This window comes from Microcaecilia unicolor, chromosome 13 (assembly GCF_901765095.1).
Source record: "Microcaecilia unicolor chromosome 13, aMicUni1.1, whole genome shotgun sequence".
Lineage (NCBI taxonomy): Eukaryota > Metazoa > Chordata > Amphibia > Gymnophiona > Siphonopidae > Microcaecilia > Microcaecilia unicolor.
Window position 1 is genome coordinate 66,040,719 of NC_044043.1, and position 20,920 is coordinate 66,061,638.

Here is a 20,920-nt window from a genome sequence, read left to right on the forward strand (position 1 = left end):
TTACCTTCTTATCTCAAGAGACTTAGCATTTTGTGCACAGTCTGTTGGATATTTATCAAACGCAACTGGAATATTATGCAACACCACTGGTGTTCCAAAAGCCATCATCTACGGATAGCCTTTTCAAGGGGTAAAAATTTAAAAGATTTATTATGTCCAGCAGATTTACCTTCTATGGACATGGGAATTTCTGGAATGAAAGGACATTTCAAATGTGGACAGTGTAATACATGCAGTATCACTGAGGAATGTTCTGAATTTATTATCCCTTTGATTCAAAGAAATATATTTTGACATCTATGACTTCTTGTGAGGTCAAGCAATTAGTCTAGGTAATAAGATGTCCCTGTAATAAACTGTATGTGTGGGAAGACCACAAGGCAGTTCCACACCAGATGACTGAACCAAGTCCTGTAGACACAAGGCACAAAATAGGGTGACCGTTAGTAAGCACACTGCATGAAAGCTGGGCATGTTTTTGGAGACTTGTGCTGTTTTGTGTTAGAGCAAGTTGTGACAAGACCCCACTGAGAAGCAGCCAATCCCCGAACTACGATCTCCAGAAGCCCTTGCAAGAAGGAGAGAGGAGGGTAGCCCAAAAGGGTGGAACTGATTTCCAACCCCAGCAGGGGGAGCAGTGGCTCAGTACCAGGTGAGCCAGTTACTCCCTTCCCCACTAGAGGGAGAAGGGGAGGGGAAGCTCAGTCCCTTGGCTGCATAGCCAGTATATAATTCCCCCCAGCTGTAAGAGAAAGGGGAGAGATTTACCACCAGGAGGGAGGAAACTGATTGAGAGAGAGACTCCATGGAGTATCACTCTCGCTTAGACTACTGCAACTTGCTTTCTCACAGGTCTTCCGCTCAGCCATCTCTCTCCTCTTCAATCTGTTCAAAAACTCTGCCGCATGACTAATATATCGCCAAAAGTCATTGTGCCCCATATCGGCCCTCTCCTGAAATCGCTTCACTGGCTCCCTATCCGTTTCCGTATACAATTCAAGCTCCTCTTATTGACCTATGTGCATTCAACTCTGCAGCCCTCACTACCTCTCCACCCTCACCTCTCCCTACACACCTTCCCTAGAACTTTATTCACTAGGCAAATCTCTCCTAGTTGCACCTTCTCCTCCATCGATAACTCCAGACTCCGCTCCTTCTATCTCGCCGCACCTTATGCCTGGAATAGGCTTCCTGAGCCATTACGTCTAGCTCCATCCCTGGCTGCCTTCAAATCCGGGCTAAAGGCCTACCTGTTTGATGCTGCTTTTGACTCCTGACTTGTCACTTTTATCTTATCCTTGTGTCCTTCTGTCTGTCCTTCCCTTATCCTATTGATCCTGTCTGTTTGTCCTGATTTTCGATTGTAAGCTCTTTTGAGCAGAGGACTATCTTTCTTCATGTTCAATTGTAAAGCGCTGCGTACGACTGGTAGCGCTATAGTGATTTAATCAGTAGTAGTAGTATTGTGGAGGATGGAAAGGGTCTGCCAATGGAGCTTCCCCTGGAGGGAAGAGTAAGCTGCCAGGAGTGTGAGACTATAAATGTAGCCCTGTCCAGCACATGAAGGCAGTGTTGAGAGGCCACAGGGGCTGTGGTGCTGTGAGGTAGGAGGAAAACTGCCAGCCCTGCTCAGTACAGGGTCCTCCTGGGTGCTGTGACGAGGACAGGTGAATTAAGCATTGGTTCCTCTTTGATGAAACTGATGTGAAAGTTTGGGACTATTGGGATATAGAGAAAAGCAGGCTGAACTTGGACTGAGCCCTTCTGAGGGAGAGGGGGAGGTAGTGCAAAGGAAGAGGGGCTGAACTGTTAAGGAACTGAATGTTTGCTGGTATTTGGACCCAGCCTGAACCCTTTTTGTGAACTGCATTTCGATTTGAGAATGGAACTGGAATTGAGAATAAGCACTTTGGTCCTAAGTCCAAATGGCAGTCTGGTTCTTTATTGGAAACCTGTGAGTCTAACAGGGCTGCCGGCACCACCCAGAGCGGAGGGAAGTGGATCCCTTTACAAAGTACAACCCTCTATGGCAGGTGTGGTAACCTGGATTGGCTATAAACACAGAGAGAGCAACGGTGGAGCCACCAATTACAAGTCATTGACCCCAAAGGTTTAAATACCTTCCTTGAGTGGAAAGTGTTTTGTGATCTGCCAGTTGTCTTTTCTTTTTTGTATGAAAAAGTTTTTCAAATTATTCTAATGAGCCATGATCAATGATGATTGGCTGTCGAGGGTGTGGCGTCCTAGTAAGCTTGGGCGCCATCTTTAAATTGCCATGCCAAGAAAATGCCAATCTAACAAGACAGGTATGGTTTATGCTAGGTTCTGGCCATTTTTAAAACTCCTGTGGACTCACAATGTATTTTGTATTTTTCAGATGGCATGTGGGAACAAGAAGATAGCAGTGTGGTTCCCTTGAAAAAGCTGGAGGACAAAACGGGTCCCCATTGGGAGCACTGCATTGAGCTAAGTGTTAGATATTCTAGTTCCTAATAAAAAGGTTCTGATGTTATATTAAATGCAAAATTAAAAATCAAAAAGCTTGAATAAGGAGGTTTTTCTGACCTATGATTAGAAGACTTCCCATTGAGTGCTAATATGGTCTGTGCTTTTGCACTGAGCACTTCTGAGGTCTTTTCCGCCAAGAAACTTTAAGCCTATTGTGGATGTACTACAGAGTATAAAAATGATTAAGAACAGTTTGGAGTTAGGATTCTTACGCATCTGTGCAACAGGTTTTGTATGAAGAGATATTTACTGTATACAAACATATATTATAATTTCAATATTTTATGGACATTAGCCTGGTACATGTTTAAGTTATAGATTCATCTGATATGCATTTTTGGATTTGGTTAGAACCTCTTTTGCCGTAGTGGAGAAGTAAACAGTAACGGAATTCAAACATGCATGGGACATACATAAAGGAATCCTGTGCAGAAGGAATGGATCCTCAGAAGCTTAGCCGAAATTGGGTGGTGAGCCGGTGGGGGGAAGAGGCCAGTGGTGTGCTGGAGCAGGCTCTCACAGGCTCTCGAGAACCGTTTGTTAAGTTCTTAAGAATTTGGGAGCCGGTTCTCCATGGCTACTTTAACAAATGGATCCCAAAATGTGGGCTTGGGCCCCTCCTGAATTCTCTTTTACTTTGCTGGCGAGAGAGAGCCCCCTGTTAACAATTTACCAGCACACCCCTGGGAAGAGGGGTTGGTGGTGGGGAGGCGAAGATAGTGGTGGGCAGACTTATACGGTCTGTGCCAGATCCGGTGGTGGGAGGCGGGGAATAGTGGTGGACTTATACGGTCTGTGCCAGAGCCGGTGGTGGGAGGCGGGGCGGGTGGTTGGGAGGGGGGATGCTGGCCAGACTTATACGGTCTGTGCCCTGAAAAAGACAGGTACAAATCAGGTAAGGTATACACAAGTTTATCTTGTTGGGCGACTGGATGGACCGTGCAGGACTTTTTCTGCCGTCATCTACTAGGTTACTATGTAAGTATTGAGTCACTGCCATTATATTGGTTCTTTTTTTTTTAAGTTTTTGTTTTAAATTTCACAACGGTGCAATGCTGTTTACATCATATGTGCTTTTATGATGTTTATACAGCTGAGTATGTTTGCATAAATTGACTTGCTGGTTAACAGGTAGGGCAGCATCTTTTGGACATAATCCACTACTCATCTTCATTATACTCAAATTCATGTTTCATAGTTTCTGGTTTTCATTTCTATTATTTCTTTAGATTTTACATTCACTGGGTATCTCTGCAAGTTTCTTTTATCATATCCTTTGACTATCACATACTATTTTAAACCTTGATTTTTTAATTCCCACTTCTTCACACACTCCACAGGTTTTATTGTTTTCTGTATAATATTTTATTTATTCAGATGTATTACAATATGCCACTCAGTTCATGTCTTGTTTTATTTATGAGGACCCGACGAAGGCCTGCATGCTGAAACATGACCATTGTCGAGTTTATCTTGAAAGCACCCCTGCATGCTGCATTTGAAGAATAAAATTTGTCATTGGCCTCCTTGGGACTTGCTCATGGTGTCTTCCACTCTTGGGTTGGCTTCTTCCCACAAGAACCCACAGAGGGAACACATACAGCCTGAGAAAGGCCACTGTTGTATCACAGCATCTATGCCTTCTGTCTTATAATCCTTCCTGCAACTGAAGAGCCAGGGAATTTGTGCAGTACGAAGCCATGAGGTTCATAATGGACACACCCCAATTGTTCACAATGAGGTTGAAAGCCTTTTGCTCCAGGCGCCATTTTCCCTAGATCTAGCATGTATATACTCAGAAATCTTGCCTAGATATTTTTAATGCCCGATACATGAACAGCAGACAAATCCTCCAAATGACTCTCCACCCAGACCAGGAGTAATGGTGACTCTTGGTCCCCCCTCCCCTTGTCAACTGACATACACTACCTCTGTGACATTGTCTGAGAGGACCCAAACGGCCTTGCCTTGAAGCAGAGCCTGGAAGGAAAGAAGAACCAAAACCACCCTCATCTCCAGGCAGCTCATTAACCCTGAGCATCTTCCATTGACCAGCAGCCCTATGACACATGGCCCAAATAGTAGGCTCCCCAGCCCTGAAGACGACATCTCTTGTTACCACCACCAATGAGGTGGGTCCAAATACCTGCCCCCTGAGAGGCGACAAGGCTTACAATCACCAAACAAGGCTGCGCCGTGAACTGCCCCCCAAGAGGAATCCGCAAATCCAGGGACTAAGTCTGCAGTGACCACCTTGAAAGAAGGGCTTGCTGTACAGGCCTCATGTGGGTCCTGGCCCACAGCACCACTTCCAGGGTTGCAGCCATGGAACCCAAAACCTGAAGAAAATCCCTGGCCTGGGGACAGCGGCCTCTGAGTAAAGCTCAAATCTGAGCCTGTAACTTCTGCATCTGGGTGTTGGAAAGAAACACCCACCCCACTGCAGTGTCAAAACAGACTCCCAAATACTCCAAGCTCTGAGACAGACTCAGCTGACTCTTGACTAGGTCAACTACCCAGCCCAAGGACTACAACATCTGAACCACCTAAGCTGTGGCCTTCCTGCTCTCTTGGAAGGACTCATATGTGGGATCTGGCGACAAGTGCTTCATTGGTTTAAAATGCTCAAAGGTAGAAAAAGGTATGGACTAGATGGACCATGCAGGTCTTTTTCTGCCGTCATCTACTATGTTACTATGGTATATTATTTGAATTATTAACTGGAATATGTTAGTTTTGGGAAACGTGGATTACAGATGTCTTATTTTGTTCAGTACAATAGGCAATGCATTTCTGTCTTTATTTCTCCAGTGTTGTGTACTACATGCTAAGACTGATTTCTAATTTATTTATTTGTGACATTTATATCCCACCATTATCCCAAACAAGTTTGAGTTCAATGTGGCTTACAATAAACAGAATAGGATACATAACAAGAATATGCATAAGAAAGTAATTTTTTGTAAGAATCCAATTTTACACTACATCATAAACATACTGGATAGCTATGGATGTTTAACATTTAGAAAATCTATTATGAATGAGAAATGAAGCAAAGAGAAAGTTAATAGTAAACAGAGTAGTAACCAAGTAAGGTAATAATTAACTGCTTGAGATATGGTTGTTCTTTGTGAGGGTTTGTTTGAATAGGAATGATTTGAGGATTTTGTGGAATCTAGTATATTCCTGTATATTTCTTATTTTGGGTGGTAAGGAGTTCAACCATTTGGTTCCTAGGTAAGTGAAGTCTGCAGATTGAACAGTTTTGTAGATCACTTTTTTTGGGAGGTGTAGTCTGAGATAGTCTTGGGAATTCCAGTTCAATTTTTGTCTTCATTTTTCTATTTCTGATTTGTGATCTCATGTTCTATGTTTGGTGAGGGTCTGTCTAAGTTTTGCATATAGTTTCTGTGTGGAACACTATAGCAGCCCATTTGTTCTGTTTTTTTTTTTTTTTTTGGGGGGGGGGGGGGTTAACCAGCGGTAGGTCAATTGGTGTTCTAGGGCACAGTATAATATTTGTAGTGTTGCCTGTTCACAGGTAGGGTTTATGCTATTTGAACAAGGAGATTGTACAGCAGCTTTGCTACAAGTATGTTGTGTTAGTGTTTTTTTTTTTTTTTCAGGTTCTGTATTGCTTCTGAATGTCCCTGATAATGGAGAGATTTACGTTATTGCTCATATGACATGAGAATCAGAATATTTTTTGTATGGTGGACTTCCATGTAGAAATGTGCTAGTTCTGATCCACATCTGCTATAGGGGGGAGATAGGGTTTTATGGATGTAGAGCACAATTACATTTAAATTATAAGAACTGCTATACTATGTCAGACCAAAGGTCCATAAGAATCACGTCTGCAGAGTGTCACATATGTGAGCATTGTCAGTCAAGTGTATGCTGACTGAAAAAAGTCTGGGAACCGCTGTGCTAACAGTATCCTTTTTAGCTGCTCTGAAGGCATTTTTTCTTAACTCTAACTTTCAGTGAATAGATAGTACACATACTGAACTCAATGTATAATTAAAGACAGAAGGTAATAAAACTGCACCTACAAGTGTTGAGGGTGGGGGGGGGGTGGGGGGGGGGGGGGGGGGGGGAGAGAGATGCTGGGCTACAATACCAGTTGCATAAAGCCATCTATGAAACAGTACTGTCCTCTCTATGCCCAATTATCTACTCCATATCTTATCATTTTTACCTCAAAAGGTATATGTTATTTTTTTCTGCTAAGGCTAGCTCATAATTTGCATCTTCCAAACTGTGATACTGGGGGTTGTTCCCCACAAAGAATTATTTTATGCCTAGCAGTATGAATGTAATGATTAGCTAATGCTTTATTATTACCAAAATATTAGCATATTTCCAGTACCCCAACAAGCATAGCATTGGTCCCAAAGTCAAACCTGTATCTACATGGCTTCAATTTCCCACTCTGAGGTCCAAAAATTGGCTACCCAGGGACAAATCCACCACATATATAAATAGCTCCCAGGTTAGCCACAGCCCTGCCCAGATAGCACTGACACCCCTATAGAAAACTGCATGTAATATAATCTATATGTGCAACACAGCAGCCTTACCAATAGTGCCACCCTTTTACAACATAAGAAAGTGGAATGGGCCGCCTGCCAAATCACCTACTGATCCATCTCACCCCGGGAAATCTGAAAGTCCTTATTCCATTTAGCAATAAATTTTACTAATTTCTCCTCCCTACCATCTCAGTTGACTAACTGTAAGGAAAATAATGATTAAGGAATGTATCACTAAGATGAGCTTCTTAGAAGTTGGGTTCCAAAGACTCCACTCATCTTTTTTAAACCTTATGAGCACTTGTCTAATCTGTAAGTAGTGAGTTTCAACCTCGACACCACACTCCCTCCAAGCAACTGCTTAATGCATATTATCTTTGTCCCGTTCCAAAATTTTCACACATATTGTAAACCATGCTCCTGCAAGACTTCTATCTCTGGTAAGAAAGTACAAATATGAAATTTTTGGATTCTTAGCAAGAGGAGATATAGGAACAAATTCTGTTTGCTATGTTCCAAATTGTAAGATGGCAATTTTTAAGCAGGCCAATTTACCCAGATAAATCATTATTCACCTGTGTAAATGGCTTTGAAATTAGTTTTCTATAAGCAGCAGCTTGAGAGTTTGAGATTGCCAAAGCCTATTACAGTCTCACAGTAGCTCCTGAGTCACATGTGCTCATATTACCAGAGTCTGGCAATGCAGCTGGTTCAGATACCAAACCTTACCTGTATAAAATTTCATCAGAGAAGGGACCAGGAGCTTGGTGGAAAGTGGATGATTCTCAATCATTTCGAAGAATTTCTGTGTGCGGGGTTGAATGGCAGGATTTGTTACAAACATGACCTCCACCAGCTTGGCCACTAGGTAAGGGTTTCGGATGTAGTTTTGATTACATAGCAGCACCACCAAGAAGGTGACAATGTCTTGCGTACAAGGCTCAAAGAGAACCTGAGGAGAATATCTGAGGGAAAGGTGAAGAGTGTCAGTTGAGCTTCGAAAAGTGAGGGATTCCAAGGATATATATGGTGACACAGCCAACATTAATGTCTGCATCCTAGCAACAACAAAAAAAAACCCTTAAGAATTAGTTTGGTGACTAAAAATGTATGGTAATAACAAGTGGTCATAGTGTCACCTACTGATAAAAGCTGTTGGCCGCATGATAAAATTTGGTGCACATGTTAATGTCTTTTCCTTGGGTCCAATCAAACCAGTCCAGAACATATGAGTTATGTCCCTCAGCCAGCACATGGAGACAGAGACCTGTGAGCTCTAACCCTGTAAGAGACACCTCAGTTTTCTAGTATTCCTTTAATTAAAAAAAAACGTTGATCAAAAACTCTTTCATAAAGACAGAAGGGGAAAATCCAAAGACCTTAACTAGAGGAATGAACACTCAAGAGATCCCGTGCAATAATTTCAGTTTCTCCTTTCCCTCCAGGGTTAAAGACAGAGCCTCTTCCAACTCGAGAATTTACTTCTGGTGCATCCCACTCTGCCAAATGAGAGCTTAGATTGCACCAGGAGGCCTTGGTGGATGTAAAGATACTCTCCAGAACAGGATCCCATACAGTCTCCAGCTCCTCTGCAATACTTGATGCTTCCAGTACATGAAAAATCATGCCCAGAGATCTTTCCGCTGGAAGAGAGAGACAACTTTCACCAACCAGGAGCTCGCCATCCAGGAGGGTTCTCTATTGAAGACTCTTTGCCAACTAAACTGGCCATACTCCAGTGGTTGGAAACCATCCACCTAATATGATAAGTGCACTTCCCAGTCCTCCCTCCCTCCCATTCTTTGCTTGAGAGAGCACTTCTGAAAAATCAAGGCTGCTCCATGACCCCTGAACCTGACAAATGATCCTGTGCTTGATAAAGCAAAAGGGATTTCAGTAGAAGCAGAATGAATTTGGGAGAAAAACCATTGGCCTACTCTTTTGAGGTAGATGTAACTTTTGCCTCCTAAAAAAGGTTCTGCAGAGACTGTACCTGAATTAAAGAACTAAATCCCACAGCTTTGGGTAACAGTGGAGACAGCAGCCCCCTGCTTCAACAAAACATCGTCTGCCCAATGAATCTTCCTCCTGGACTGAACTGAGAAGAATGAGCCAGTCTCTCTCCATAATAGGAGTTATACTGCCTGGAGGAGCTGCTGCAGTGGCAGCCCATCACAAGCACTGGTAGGCTGTTTTCATCAGTACCTCATCTCACTGCTCCTTAATTTGTTTCTGCTTTAAAAACACAGCCAGCCACCACAGCCTGCACTGAAGCCTGCAATGTACCAGTGTGATCCAACTGCTCTTAATGCTCCTGGTATGAACTGGATCAGGAAGGGGGGGGCGGACAGCAGAAATACTTTTGTAGTCTTTTGACAGAACTATTGCGTTCTGCTACCAAGATGTGAGATGTGTTGTGCTGCTTCCAATGCAAACAGTACAAGAGGGTGGTCAGAAGCAGTATTTGGCTACAATTCAAAATAGCACCACCCCCTTCAAACACAGCAGTGCAGCGCTCCAGGCCACAGAAAGACCACCTGCTATGACAGCCATTCAAATGCTTTGTTCCTGGAATGAAATCAGCACTGAGGGGGAAGACCACCTTGAACTGCCAGGAAGCTCCATCCTGTAGATACTTTCTCAGTACCCTGAAAAAACAAAGTTACTCACCTGTAGCAGATGTTGTCACAGTTGGGTGACATCATCCGACAGTCTGGTCCGGACACTGACTAGCAAGAAGATGGTACAAGTTTCTAGCAGTGTCCCACCGCTCATGCACTGCTGTCTTCCATTTGATGTGTGAGCACGAGTCCCTCAGTCAGGTAATATAGCTAAAGAATTCAACTCCAGGGGGAGGTTGGAGGGTTTGTAAAAATACTTGGTCTGTCGTCCTCAAAGAACACCTGATACAGGTAACACCGCTTTCTCTGAGGACAAGCAGGCCAGTTGGGAATCCCTAAATACCAGGCTCACCGAAAACAATAATGCTAGGACAATAAGGACTCGAAACGTTGAGGCTTTGAAGTCAATCCACCTGAAAACTACATTCGAGTCGTGGAGGTGCAGCCTGGAACAGAATAAATCTGGACCTAAGGGGTGGAGCTGGATTCTAGACACCAAACAAATTTTGCAGAACTGTCTAACCGAACCAGCTGTCACATTGGGTTTCCTGCTCAAGGCAGTAATGAGATGCAGATCTCCATCTATTAAGGCTGGCCTCAAGTGGGCTATCGATGTTGCCATGGCTTCGACCATTAGGAGCCTAGATACGGCTCTCTAGAGTCAGTCCAGTCTGGACGTAAGTAAGGGAGAAGCAACCTGCTAGCGGCTAGCCAATTAGAAATTGTGTGTGTTACTGACGGCTATCCCCATCCAGTTTGGGTGGACTGTCTATGGGCTTTAGTCTGCTCCAGACAGAAGGCTAAAACTCAATTGCAATCTAAGGTATGCAGTACACTTTCGCTAGAATGGGCGTGTGGTTTTGGGAAAAATGTTGGTAGAACAAATGACTGATTAAGATGGAACTCCAATACTACTTTAGGAAGGAACTTAGGGTGTGTGCAGAGAACTACAATACTGTTATGAAACTTAGTGTACGGTAGAACCGCTATTAGGGCCTGAAGCTCACTGATTCTGCTAGCTGAAGTGACCAACACATAAAACACAACTTTCCAGGCACTTCAGGCACAGGCAGCTCCTTGTGACTCTGGGCAAGTCATTTAACCCTCCATTGCCCCAGGTACAAATAAGTACCTGTATATGTAAGCCGCATTGAGCCTGCCATGAGTAGGAAAGCGCAGGGTACAAATGTAACAAAAATAGATACTTCAGATGACAGGAATCAAGTGACTCAAAAGGAGATTTCATCATTTGGGTGAGGACAACACTGAGATTCCATGACATGGTGGGAGGTCTGATGCAGAGTTTTGTCAACAGCAAACCTCTCATGAAGCGAACAACTAGAGGCTGTACAGAGATGGGCTTACCTCCCACACGTTGATAAGCACCAATTGTAGCAAGATGAATCCTTAGAGGGTTGGTTTTTAAACCAGACTGAGAGAGGTGTGTAGGGCAAGTGAGGGGATCTAAGGTCTTGACCTTAAACCAGACAGCAAACCTTCTCCACTTAAAAAAAAAAAAAAAAAAAAAAAGAGTGACACTTCTTAGCGGAGTCTTTTCTGGAAGCCTGCAAGATGCAAGAGACACCCTCATACAAACCTAAGGACCCGAATTCTACACTCTCACATCCAAACCATGAGGGCCAGGGATTGGAGGCTGGGATTCAGAAGGGATCCTTCCTACTGCGTGATGAGAGTTAGAAAAGAGTCCAATCACCACACATCTTTGGAGGATAACTCCAGAAGAAGAGGGAACCAGATATGCCTCAGCCCATAAGGTACAATTAGGATCATAGTTCCATGGTCTTGTCTGAGTTTCAGCAAAGTCTTCTCTACGAGAGGTACTGGAGGATACGCACATAGAGACCCTCCCCCTAATAAAGGAGAAACGCATCTAATGATAGCTTGCCATGTGATCTGAGCCTGAACAGAACTGGGGGATTTTGTTAAGTGAGTGGCAAAAAGATCCACAGAGGGAATGTCCCACTCTCAGAAGTTCTTGCAGGCTACGCTCATGTGGAGACCCCACTCATGTGGTTGCAAAACTCTATTGTCTGTCCACCAAGCTGCCTGCCAGGTATGTGGTTCAAAGGACCATTCCATGAAGGAGGGCCCACTGCGTCCTGACACAAGGGGTAAGATCCTGTACTCCCCTGCTTGTTTACATAAACAAGCATCCTAGCTGTCCGTTTGAATGAGAATAATGTGGTGGGGTAGCTATCTCTAAAAGACTTTAGAGTTCAAGGAAATTGATATGGTAAATCTTTCCTTAGCAGACCAAGTTCCTTGGTGTGAAGCCCAACCAGTTGAGATCCCCATCCCAAATTGGATGCATTCATTGTTAAGCCTTCTTAGGCAAAGAAATTGGAATGGCAGTCCCATAGTCAAATTCATCCCAACTGTCTACTAGAAAAGAGCATGAGTCAACTCTGGAGGAATCTGGTTGACATCTGCTAGGTTCCAGTCACCTGAGACCATGGGGAAGCTAGAGTCCACTGGACCTCTTCCAAACAGAGACGTGCACGGAAGTGACATGTACTGTCGAGGCCGTGTGGCCCATTAATCTCAACATTTATCCATTTCTTGATTTTATTGATATTATGTATGTTTTTGATTATTACCCACTTTGGGTTAAAGCTGGATACAAATTTAAAAATAAATAAATAAATAAAATAAATAAATTTGTCGATCTGTGACCTGCTAGCTGCTTTGGAACTGCAAGGTGAGATAGAGCTCTGTGCCCTGGGTTAAGGAAGAAAAGCTCAAGCCAGCAAAGTATCTATAGCAGGGCTCCTATGTACTCTAATCGCTGACCCGGAAGTAGGTGGGACTTGGGGTAGTTTATCATGAAAATAGCAGCTCTAACACCCGAAACACTTAGGTGCATTGACTCCATCACTCCCTCCTGTGATGTGTTCTTGACCAACCAATCGTCCAGATAAGGAATCACAAACTCCCAGTCTGCGTAAATACACTGCTACTACCACTAGACACTTGCTGAACAGCCTGGGAGCTGATGCAAAGCCAAATGGCAGAACGCAGTACTGGTAGGGGTATTTCCCTATTTGAAATCTGAGATATTTCCTGTGACTAGGAAGTATCAAACTGTGGGTATAGGCAACCTTTAAGTCCAGAAAACATAGCTAATCTTGTTCCTGAATCATGGGGAGAAGGGTGCCCAGGGAAATCATCTTGAACTTTTATTTGACCAGGAATTTGTTCAGGGCCCTTAAGTCTAGATGAGACGAAATCCTCTTGTTTTCTTGGGCACAAGGGAGTAACTGGAATAGAATCCCTTCCTTTCTTCCCCTGGTGGCAAGGGTTCAACCGCATTGGCCTATACAAGAGCAGAGATTTCTTCTACAAACTACCTGCTTATGCCGAGTGCTGATGAAAGATGTTCTCAATGATCAATCTGGTGATCTCTGACACCAATGTAGTGCGTAACCAAGATGGACTATATGAAGAACCCACCAGTCAGAGGTTATAAGGGGCCACCTTTGATTGAAAAATCTTAGCCTCCTCCCTACCAGTAGGCCATCCAGCATGGTTACTTGTACTGCGGATATGCTCTCCTGGAGCCAGTCAAAAGCTTGTCCCGTTTCGACTAGGGAGCCTACTGGGGCTTCTGTGGTCGGGACTGATGAGGTCAAGAATGCTGGGCATGTGGGGTCCTGGGCAAAGTGAAAAGGCAGCACAAACCTATGCTTTTGAGAGCAGTAGGGTCGCCGTCTAGGTCTGCTCATAAACCTCCTAGAAGAGACTGCAGCTGGAGGCTGCCAAGGAGGGGCTGGATGGTATCAGTATGTTTCTTGATGAGGTCAGTGACCTCCTCCACTCTGCCCCCCCCCCCCCCAAAAAAAAGTCTGTCTCCTCAGCAAGGTAAGCATTCCAACCTCTCCTGAACTGCTGGTTCCAGGTCAGCGACGTTGAGTCATGAGAGTCTGACACATCCCTACATCCATGGCAGGGAGTCTGAACGCAATATCAAATGAATCGTAAGCGCCTCTAGCCAGATATTTCCTGCACTCCAGCTGCTTTTTGGCCAACTGGCGAAACTCTGTGGCATGCTCCTGAGGGAGAGAACCCGCAAGACTTAGCATATTGTTTATCAAAGATTTCAAGTAAAGGCTCATACAGAGCTGGTAGGACTGGATGTGGGCAATAAGCATTGAGGCCTGAAAAGTCTTCCTCCCAAATGAGTCTAGTGTCTGAGCCTCTCTACCTGGGGGAGCCAGGATTCAATCACCAAAGGGCAGCTGGGCCCTCTCAAATCTGGGAGCCTTCTGGATAAGATACTGCATATCCACCTTCTTTAGTGCGACCTGCACTGAGAGAAGAGATTCCCAGTTCTTAATCAGTGCAACTTTAAGGATAGGGTGCAATGGTCCACTGCGACCCCTTCCTTAGGAGCTGACTCAGTCCAGAACAGTTAACATCTTACCCTGGGCTCCTCCTTGGTCTCCAACTTAAATGGGATAGCCAAAGCCATCTCCTTAATAAAACCAGTGAAAGAGACCCTCAGGTGGAGACTTACGTCTCGAGGTGGGAAGGGACCAAAAGGTATCCCATAAGACTCCTGTTCTGAGAAGTTATGAGGGTCTTCTTCTGAGTCCCACGAGCAGTCCCAATCAGATTCCTCTTCGTACTCAGATCAGACTGAGTGTGTGCCTTCCCAAGATCAGTGGAACTATGACCATGTCCCGAAGACTGCCGAGGTGCAGTCCTGCCCTCAGACTCTGGGGAAACTCCCCCAACATCTAGTGCAGTGCTGTATGTGTCAATGCACACGTAGAGGATCTCTCTACAGGCACGGATGGAGCTTCGGGATTAATGTGGAGCTGATTTGCATTCGACACAAGCACCCTTGATGCCTGAAAAGATTGCAACTGCAGTATCTGTGCCAGCTCCACCCCCCCCCCCCCCCCCCCAAGTATGGCTCAGTACCACTCACCGAAGGAAGGCATCGGCAAAGGTACAGGAGGCAGGCTGAGATGTTGGTTCCGAAATGGAAGCAGGAATCTGGCTGCTCGGAGACTTGTGCATCAGCACCTCTATTAAAGGGAGGAAGCACTCTTCCTGGTGCCAGTGCTTCTTGGGTACTGGCGATGGCGATGCCCCAGAGCTCCCAGCACTGTGTGAAGAGGATGAATGCTTATGCTTCTTGGGCTTCAGCATCGCGGTCCTTCAGTGCCAAGGACTATGTTGAACTTGTATGCACCCCTTGGTGTCAGGTCCGATGCTGACTGGTCCCAGTGCCTACTTCATCGAGGTGGAAACTTCCTCGATGCCGGTGCACTTCCAGTGGTTATTGAAGTCTTAGCAGCCACCAAGATCGATGCTTCTGGTGCCGATATTGATAGATCGTCCTTCAAGGAGCCAAAAAGTCTCTTCCGTTGGATCCGACGTGTGCTCTGTATCCTCAGCTGCATTTTAAACAGAGAGAAAAAGTGTTAGGGTCATGGTTAGGTTCAAAGCATCCGATGCACCAAGAGTCCGGGTCTGTTACCGAATCATCTGATTACATTGGGTGCACTATTTGAAGTCACTGGGGGTCTTCTTGGACTCAAGAAAAGAACCGTTGTCAAGGTCAAACTAGAGAAACACAGCTGGCAGCCTGCCTGTTCACAGTTAGCAAAATCACCTAGCAGCCAACTGGAAACGTACTGCTGTCCCTTTTGATGATCAAGTGTTACAGAGACTGGACTATGTTTATCGGATGTCTCAGCTGCTGGCCATCCATCAAGGGCATATATTGCAATTTCACAAAGTGTGGGATGCATACAAGGCCTGGAGAGGATACCATAGGGATACTGGCCTTTGAAGTGCTATGCTGTGGACTATTATTAATCGTTTGATGAATAGTGTGGTTTGATGTTATTGATGAGGGGGTTTGGAAGGGGTGGCTAGAGAAGGATAGGGTTCTTTGATGTTAGGATTGCGGTTTATCTAAGCTGTGTTTTCTGGAAACTCATAAGTACATAAGTATTGCCATACTGGGAAAGACCAAAGGTCCATCGAGCCCAGCATCCTGTTTCCAACAGTGCCCAATCCAGGTCACAAATACCTGGCAAGATCCCAAAAATGTACAAAACATTTTATACTGCTTATCCCAGAAATAGTGGATTTTCCCCAAGTCCCTTTAATAACAGTCTATGGACTTTTCCTTTAGGAAGCCGTCCAAACCTTTTTTAAACTCCGCTAAACTAACCGTCTTTTCCACATTCTCTGGCAACGAATTCCAGAGTTTAATTATACGTGAAAAAATATTTTCTCTGATTCGTTTTAAATTTACTATATTGTAGCTTCATCGCATGCCCCCTAGTCCTAGTATTTTTGGAAAGAGTGAACAGACGCTTCACATCTACCCGTTCAACTCCACTCATTATTTTATAGACCTCTATCATATCTCCCCTCAGCCGCCTTTTCTCCAAGCTGAAGAGTCCTAGCCGCTTTAGCCTTTCCTCATAGGGAAGTCATCCCATCCCACTGAGAAAAAAAAAAAAAAAGAACAGCAGTCAAATTAAATTCCTCAATTTTGACTAAGAAAAGGGGCAGAGCGCAAATCAAGGTCAGTGTTCAGGAATAAAATAGGCCTATCGAGCTACAAAAAAAGAAAACAACTGAAGGGCCAAAAACACTAAGAGGGAAAATAACAAAAAGTGAAATTAAAGACAAAAATACGGAATGAGGGAAAAATACCCACATGGGAAGGCACTGCAAAAGTACAGAAAAAAGACCACAAAGACATGTCCTCCCAGCACCACAAAAAAATTAAGACTGAGGGACTCATGCTAGCACATCGAGCGGGAAGGCACCATCGCATGTGTGGTGAGATACTGCTAGAAACTTCTACAATCTATTCGCTAGTCAGCATCTGCACCAAGCTATGTTGGATAACGTCACCCAACTGTTAGAATACAACTGGTCTGCTTGTCCTTGGAGAAATTCAGTTTTGTTTTGTTTTTAACATGAAGAGGGGCGTACTCAACCTCAGTCAGGGGAGAAGGCCCGGACTCCTCCAGGTATAGCCCAAGATGCAGCACTCCCTGACAAGACTCTGGATAGCCCTCCAACTGTCTAACCTCAATCAGGTGACCAGCTCTCCAACTGGGCCAAGGAGCTGTGACACCAGATCAGCCTTCAGCTACATGGAATACTCATTATCATCTGCTACAGGCAGAATACTGGAGAGCTGAGAACTATATATGTCTCCTATAGGGCAGAGCTCACAGCTCTTTGGTCTCCATCTTCTGGCTGGACTAGTGTGGTAGACAAAACGTTTTCTACAGAGAGGGATGCAGCATCACCCTGGGCCCTTCTCTGTAGGGCATGCAAAGAGAGAAAACTGCTTTAATAAATGAATAGGTAAAACAAAAAGAAATTTCTACAACTTGTAAACTGAATTTTGTATAACTTTGTACTGAATGAAGCCAAATTTGAAAACCTTACTATTTTTTAAATTCTGCTTTATTATTGGGAGAGTAGGTCATCCTATTCCAAGTCCCAAAATGTGTCTCACTTGCCACCATAGAATTTATGAATTAGTGATGGTTACGTGGCCCCCAACTGAAAACTGGTGATAGGATCGGTTTTATTCTCACCAATGCACATATTGGGTCTTTAGTGAAGAACTCAAGATTAGAGGCCCTTCTCTCTTGTCAGAAACAGACGACTATTTTCTTTCCTCTTACATGCACAATATGTGGCATAGAGCTCACTAATACTTACTGTACAATAAAAAATAAAAACTCAGCTACATCTTCTACATAAAACTCTGGCAATGATGCAAACATTTTCGGGACATCCAAGCTTAAAGGTAGCGTGATACTGCAAAGAAACAAAAAGAACAATCAGCATATGCCTAAAAAGCCAAGTAAGCCTCTGTCCCCCTGAACAACCCCTCTAAAACTTCCCCAAAAGTCCAGTGTCTTAATTAGTTGCTTCACACAATGATCTATATCTAGATTGCAAAAGGAACTAAATTACAATCATCAAATGTAACAAATCTGGTTTTGCCTCTGCAAAATCTTAAACGAGATAAAAGCAGGCAGCACACGTTAAACCGACTACCCAAAAGTCAGGCAGCATATGCACTACCAGACATAACAATCGCACTGTGTTGCAACAGAATATGCTGGGGGGGGGGGGGGGGGGGGGGGGTAACGTTCCGTAACCCATGCAAGTGCAAAGTCTATGGGTAGAAAAATACCACCTAAACTGACAACTGCAATATCTACAGGTAAGCCATGTACTTGAAAATACACATGTAGATTTGAAAGCCCATCTCTACCATGTAACTTGTTCATTGTTGTTACAAGTAAAAGCTACAACATGCCTGGCTGGCCAGAGACATCAAAAGAAAGCCCCAATATTCTACACCCAATAGCACATGTATCTGGAATTGTCCTGGTGATGGTATACTTGTGCACTGCTGAGTCTGTACACTCAGAGGAGCTAAGGCCCAAGGTGGTAGCTGTAAAGAGTCTGGTGTTTGACAGAAGTTTCCACAGGATGAACTGCAAAGAGACTGGTGAATCAGCAAACATATGTCTTTTAACTTCTTTATATCCTGGTCTCAATTTAGGACACAACCTTGTACTGGCCCAATTATGAAATTCTGGAGGCATGTCAATCTCTGCATGGTTCACTGGATAACTATTCCCAGACATTTTTTGTGACTCAGTAGCCTCCAAAGTTCTACTGTATGTCACCAGCCTCATTTTCATAGGTGATGGGTTCGATCTCTCAAAAAAAAAAAAAAAAGCAAAGATAGCATATATGCCCTATCAATTCCCCTAAAAACATGTAGTGTATGCATATTCTGATGATCTCGTCCAAATCTAGGCAACATATGCATTAGTGATTCCCCATCCCCAAAGCAGGCCACCCTATTAAAATCTTAAAAATAAGGCAATGTGCAGTACAGGGATGGGTATCCAAAACATTGTGTGTCATTTTTTTTGCTGGGTTTATTTTGGTTCTGAAACAAATGTTCTCAAAAGTGTGCACTATGTGCAAAGGGGACAAACTCTTTTTAAACAGTGCTCACAATGTGAAAGGCAGCGCACTCTTCCCAATAGTGCAACATGTGCGATGGTTCGCCCATGCAGGCACCATCAGGAAGAGAGTGTACATTCTATAAGAAGAATGTGCACTATTATCAGCAAATAACATTTTGTTGCAAACAGCTACCCATCCCTAGTGCATTCTGACAAGTACCCCCCAAAAAACAGGATGTATGTATGCATCCTAGATATGCTGAACACACTCAAAGTCAGGCTGCAATCTGAGTAAAAAGCAGATGGTACTCCCCAAAATAAGGCCATACACATTCAACTAATCTCCTGAAAGGAGGCCTAAGAGTCCACAAAAACAGGTTATTTGCACTGCCACGACAGGCCTGCATACAGCACCCATACTACTGAACACTCACTTAGGGAAGCAGGGGTCAAGGATGTGAAGGATCAGCTGGATCACCATGCCATAGAAATTAAGGCACCGCCTCAGAAAATTCTCATCTAACAAGCCAGCATCAGCACAGGCTTTGCAGCGCACTAACTTCTGCAAGAAGAGGAAAACAAACATTTTACAGAAGGATCAAATATTGTCAGATGGGAAAAACACAAGATGAAATACATATGGAGAAATTAGGTCTTACCTGATAATTTTCTTTCCATTAGTCACAGTAAAATAGTAGATGACGGCAGATAAAGACCTTTATGGTCCATCCAGTCTGCACAACAAGATAAACTCATTACATATGGTATGATGTGATAATTGATATGTATACCTGGTGTTGAGCTGTACTTGCCATTTTCAGAGCACACACTGCATGGCAATGTCCTTGTTCTAAATTTCTGAAGCTGTCGAAGCCCCTGAAAAGCTCCACTGCAGCCCATCCAAATCTATTCAGCCACGATCAGGGCATAGACCGTAAAAGTCTTGCCCAGCACTGGCTTTGCTTCCAACTAGCGGTGTTGCTACCCAATCTCCACTAAGCTTCTTTGGATCCATTCCTTCCAAACAGGATTCCTTTGTGTTTATCCCAGCATTTTTAAATTCCATTACAGTCCACCATCTCCCACGGAAGGGCATTTCAGGTACCTACCACTCTCTAAGAAAAAAATACTTCCTGACATTATTCCTGAGTCAGCCCCATTTCAACCTCAATTCATGTCCTCTAGTTCTACCACCCTTCCATCTCTGGAAAATGATTTTCTGTGGATTTATACCTTTCAAATATTTGAACATCATATCACCCCAGTTTCTCCTTTCCTCCAGGGTATAAATGTTCAGGTCAGCAAGTCTCTGCTCATACGTCTTGCTATGCAAACCCCATACCATTTTTATCACTTTTCTCTGAACCGCTTCAAATCCTTTTACATCCTTAGCAAGATACATCCACCAAAACTGAACACAATACTCCAAGTGGGGCCTCACCAATGACTTGTACAGGGGTACTAACATCTCCTACTGGCTATACCCCTCTCTATGCAGCCTAGCATCTTTCTGGCCACAGCCATAGTCTTGTTGCATTGTTTTGTCACCATGAGATCCTCGGACACCATCACCCCCCAGGTCCCTCTCCTAAGCCGAGCTTACCAATCTCTCCCCACTTATCTCGTACATCTCGTTTGAATTTCTGCACCCCAAGTGCATCACTCTGCAATTTGCTTTAAATTTTTAACTGCTGGACCCTTGACCATTCTCCCATTTGGAGATCTCTTCTCATGGTTTTTATTCCCTCCAGGTTGTCCACTCTATTGGCTACCTTTCTATCATCCACAAAAAGACAAACTTTTCCTTCTAACCCTTCAACAGTGTCTCTCACAAATATATTAAACAGAATTGGCCCCAGCACAGACCTCTGAGGCACTCCATTACTCACTTTCCTTTCCTCTGAGCAGATTCCATTTACCACCACCTCTGTTGCCTGTCAGTCAACCAGTTTCCAATCCAGTTCACCACTTTGGGTCCTAACTTCAGCCCTCTCAGCTTATCCATCAGACTTCTGTAAGGGACAATGTCAAAGGCTTTTCTGAAATCCAATACATCTAGTGCATGTCCTTCATCCAGTTATTTCATCACTCAGTCAAAGAAGTCTATCAAATTCATTTGGCAGCATTTTCCTTTGGTAAGGCCATGTTGCCTCAGATCCTGCAACCCGTTGGATTCTAGAAAGTCAACTATCCTTTACTTCAGCAGCGACTCCATCATTTTTCCTACCACTAATGTGAGCCTTAACAGCCTATAGTT

At 44.0% G+C, this 20,920-nt stretch overlaps 1 protein-coding gene across 2 annotated transcripts in view; it reads right to left on the reverse strand.

The window, feature by feature from the left end:
* UBE4B (ubiquitination factor E4B) overlaps positions 1-20,920 on the reverse strand; it is a 151,256-nt gene that overhangs the window by 23,061 nt on the left and 107,275 nt on the right. For both annotated transcript variants that reach the window (XM_030222448.1, XM_030222449.1), the window contains 3 exons: positions 19,098-19,225; positions 17,393-17,491; positions 7,773-8,008 (listed from right to left, as the gene is read on the reverse strand). In XM_030222448.1, the coding sequence (XP_030078308.1) occupies positions 7,773-8,008; positions 17,393-17,491; positions 19,098-19,225 (463 nt within the window). The remainder of the gene's footprint in view (positions 1-7,772; positions 8,009-17,392; positions 17,492-19,097; positions 19,226-20,920) is intronic.